Raw genomic sequence first — 4,503 nt, forward strand, 5'->3', positions numbered from 1 at the left:
TATTTTCAAGTGTTTAATTTAAAAAATAAGTCATTTTAGAAGAAATTAGAATGTTCGGGAACCATTTAAAACAACTTTTCAAGTGTATTTTAATTTGTTTTTATCAAAAGTATCTAAATAAAAATGAAGTTTTTTAAAGTTCAAGTGGTGAATAAATAATTTAATGTACTTAGTATTGACTTGGGCATCCCAATGGCTCTATAAAGTGAGATCCATCTCCTCAATATTAGCACAACAAATCCCTCGGATAATATAGGATACTAAGAGGAAAAAATAGAGAGAGGAAAAAATAGAGAGAGAAAAAAAAAGAAGAATGGAAGTAGTTCAAGTACTTCACATGAATGGAGGAGTTGGAGATTTTAGCTATTCTAACAACTCCCTACTTCAGGTCCTTATGATTCAATTTAATTTAATTTAATTTAATTTTTTTTTCTTTTTGAGTAAATTATTGTGCATTCGATGAATGACAATTTGAAACGGTTAGACATACGAAAAAAAAAGTTATTAATTATTCGAGGAAGTTATATTATGATCGTTGAATAATTTTCTTTTGAAACAGTCGAAAGTGATATCGATGATGAGGCCGATTGTAGAGGAGGCCATAAACAACTTATATTGCTCCAGTTTTCTGACTACTTTCACCATAGCTGATTTGGGATGTTCTTGTGGACCAAACACTTTGATGGTAGTTTCTCAAGTCATTAAAGCAGTGGAAAATGTTCGTGGGAAGCTCAACAAGAAACCAATTGAGCATCAAGTACTGTTAAATGACTTACCTGGAAATGATTTCAATACCATCTTCAAATCATTGCCTAAATTCCTTGAAAATTTGAAATTGGAGATTGGAGGTTATGTTGGGCCTTGTCTCTTTAATGGGGTGCCTGGTTCTTTTTATGGGAGTCTTTTCCCAACAAAAAGTGTGCATTTTATTCATTCTTCCTATAGTCTTCATTGGCTTATCTAAGGTAATCAATACATTTAAGTGACTTAATTACTTATTCTTTTTGTTGATCTCACCATTATATTTTTTACAAGAGAGAAAAGTTGACAGGGAGGTAGAAAAGAGATTTTTTTTTTAATTAAAAAAATAAATTAAATAATTTTAAAATTTTTAGGAAGGATCAACAGACGTGTGTGCAGATCGAGAGAAGTTGTGTATTATAATACATGCATACAAGTGTAAATTCATATTATACTTATGTTTAGTTTTTCTATTGAACAATGATTAGCTGCAACTTAGATTGTGTGAAGATTTTAGAGAAAGATAGAGAGACCGAGAGATTGAAATAGGATGATGGATGTGTTATACGGGTTTCAACCACCATCTTTCAATCTTTCAATCTTTCAATCTCTCCCTAAAATCTTCTCATGATATCATACCCCACAAAGTCTAGATGGGTATTCGATCCAATAAAAGAAATTGAGATCCGATCAAGAATGGGTGATTCCAAAAGAGACACTATCTTGAAGGGGCATGTTGAGAATTCTACATCGAAAAAATCACGAGAGACTTCACACTCTTACTAAGATAGATGGGTTACTTTTCACATTGTCAATTGGTTTTAAGATAGAATCTCGTACTATTAAATAAGTTGTACCTAATTAATCTCATAGTTTTCCTTTCTTTTACACACAAAGAATAAAAAAAAATATTTTAATAAAATATATTGGCCACATGATAACTTTTTATTGGACAACATGTACGTTTTTCTCTTTTTGGTACTGGTAAGAGGAGAAACTTTAGTGGTGGTCACTAGAGAATATTTTGTGTGAATAAGACCATCTTAGTTTCTGAATTTTGTTGTTCAATTTGGATTCATAAATTTTTAAAATACCTATTTTAATTATTCATCTTTAAAAAGAATAACAATTTTTTTTTTTTGTGTATTTTTTTCTAGCTTCTATTTTTTTTTTTAAATTTAATATTCACTTGTCAAAATACTTGTCCCTAAGCTAGCTATACGGCTTCTGATCATGCTCATATTAACATTTTAATACATAGACATATCATTAATTTGTTCAAAAAAAAAAAATAATAAATAAAAAGAATAACCAGAATGGCTATTAAAAAAAGAATTAAATCTAGATAGCTAAAATAGATGTTTTATAAGTTCAAAACGAAAATAGAAAAAATTGAAAGTTTAAGGACATAAATGAATATATTAAAAATTTAGGAACTAAAATAAAATAAGCATTGTGAAAGTTGATAGACTTAAAAGCAAGATTTAAACCATAATTTTCTGAGAAGTGTGTGTATATATTTGACTCTTGAACTTCCTAACTTGCAAGGATAAAAATGTTGTTAGGTTCCTGAAGGTTTGGAGGAGAATAAAAGAAACATTTACATGGCTGATGCAAGCCCAAAGAGTGTATTAAAGGCCTATTACAACCAATTCCAAAAGGACTTTTCATTATTTCTCAAGTGTCGTGCAGAAGAATTGGTGGATGGCGGTTGTATGATTTTGACACTGCTGGGAAGGAGCAGCCAAAACCCAGCCAGCAAAGAGTGTTCTTACATTTGGGAGCTTTTGGCTCTAGCGCTTAACGACCTGGTTGCCCAGGTTAATCTCTAATCTTATGTTTATTTAATATCGTATCAAATTCAATAGAGTCCACATTAATATTTAGTCCAAAAAAAAAAAAAATCTTCTTATATTATCGATTGACCCAAAAACCACTACAAAAATATAGTCTTTTCCTGACATCCAAAATCGTCTGGATATAGTCGAAAACACGTAGAGAGATCATTTCCCGACGTCCATGATCTCGTCGAGAGAATAGTTGGGAAATAGGCATTGGGAGTCATACTCCCGATGCAAAACGCCTACTCCTCGGGAGTTTACGAGGTATATACACCATCACGAGTATATATCTCCCGACAAGGTCAACGACACATTGGTAGTTCTCCCATCTCTCTCAATGATTTCAATGTCGTCAAGAGTTTGAATGACCAAATGGATGTCCTCGTTCAATCTCTCAACGATTGTGTACCTTGCCGGAAGATATGCCCACTCCCATCACTGTCGTCGGGAGATTGAGCTTTTTTTTTTTTTTTTTTTTTTTTATTAATATTCCTATGATTGCTTTTATTTTTATTTTTATTTTGATCTACATAACCTAAAATTGAACCCAAATCAACAATTCATTAAGGAAATCCAAAGTTTTCACATCCATTGAAATTAAACAAAGTGTCTATAGTATTCTTCGATACATAAAAGAGAGAGAAGTGTACTAGATAATAATGTTTACATATAGATATAGTGGTCCACAAAAATATATCTTGAGGAACATATACTAGCTTAAACTGTTGAGTGAAAATAAATTTAATATTATATCATCTAACATGAACGCTCCTCACTTGTGGGATTTATATATGGAGAAGACCCAACATGTGAAAATTGATATTAATTGGAAAGAAAATAATATTGTATAAGAACAACCTATTCTAATGCAATTCTAAATCACCGATTAACCGTAAAACTTAAGCTGATGGGTGAAGGCAAATTTAATATTATATCATCTAATAAAACTCTCGAGGAAAACATCTTGAGGGACCTTATAATCTTTATATGATATATGAATTATTTCTCTCGTTGTAAATTGATTTTGAGATGAAACTCAATATTTATCTAAAATTAGATTTTTCTTTGGAATAATTTATCGTGTGATAGGGAATGATAAAAAAGGAGAAATTGGAGAGTTTCCACATAACCAAATATATGCCTTCACCAACAGAAATAAAGATTGAGGTTGCAAAAGAAGGATCCTTTGTGATTGATAGCATTAAAGTTTCACAAGTGGATTGGAATGTTTCCAATAATAATCAATTCAACAAAGGAATATCAGATGTAAGTTCAAAGGGGAGTGGATACAATGTGGCAAAGTACATGAGGGCAGTGATTGAACCAATTCTTATTAGTCATTTTGGAGAAGAAGTTATGGATGAATTGTTCATCAGATACAGAGAGATCATTGCAGAACGTATGGCCGAAGAGAGAACTCAATTTTTCAATGTCACGGTTTCCCTTACTAAACCAAAGTGATGGAAATTGAGACCAAAGTTTTGGTGATTAGTCTCGTTTGATAATTAATCATTTGAACTTTGTTTGATAACTATTATTTGATTTTTAATTTTTGTAAATTAAGTTTATAGATACTCTTCCACCTCTAAATTTCTTGTTTTGTTATATACTCTTTATCAAATGTTATATAATTAATTTTGAAGACTTAAAAAAAAGTATTTTTAAAAACTTATTTTTGTTTCTAGAATTTGACTAAAAATTCAACTATTGTATTAAGAAAGATACAATTCATTGTAAGAATTTGAAAGGAAATAACTTAAATTCAAAACCAAAATAAAAAACAAAATGGCTACAAATGGATCTTTGATTTTTGGTTTTTAATTTCTAAAAAATAGCTCTATAAATACTCATTTCACCTCTAAATTTCTTGCTTTGTCATCTATTTTTTACCATTGTTTAAAAAATAAAGTCAAGTTTTGAA

General features: G+C 30.3%; 1 protein-coding gene across 1 annotated transcript; it reads left to right on the forward strand.

The window, feature by feature from the left end:
- The first annotated feature begins 313 nt into the window (after window positions 1-313).
- On the forward strand, window positions 314-4,043 carry LOC120069632 (S-adenosyl-L-methionine:benzoic acid/salicylic acid carboxyl methyltransferase 3-like). Its single transcript, XM_039021416.1, has 5 exons — window positions 314-388; window positions 560-954; window positions 1,291-1,300; window positions 2,307-2,561; window positions 3,672-4,043. Exons 1-5 carry the CDS (start codon window positions 314-316, stop codon window positions 4,041-4,043), a joined length of 1,107 nt encoding a protein of 368 aa, XP_038877344.1.
- Window positions 4,044-4,503: the final 460 nt, after the last annotated feature.

The sequence above is a fragment of the Benincasa hispida genome, unplaced genomic scaffold (genome assembly GCF_009727055.1).
Source record: "Benincasa hispida cultivar B227 unplaced genomic scaffold, ASM972705v1 Contig524, whole genome shotgun sequence".
In the NCBI taxonomy this organism is placed as follows: Eukaryota; Viridiplantae; Streptophyta; class Magnoliopsida; order Cucurbitales; family Cucurbitaceae; genus Benincasa; species Benincasa hispida.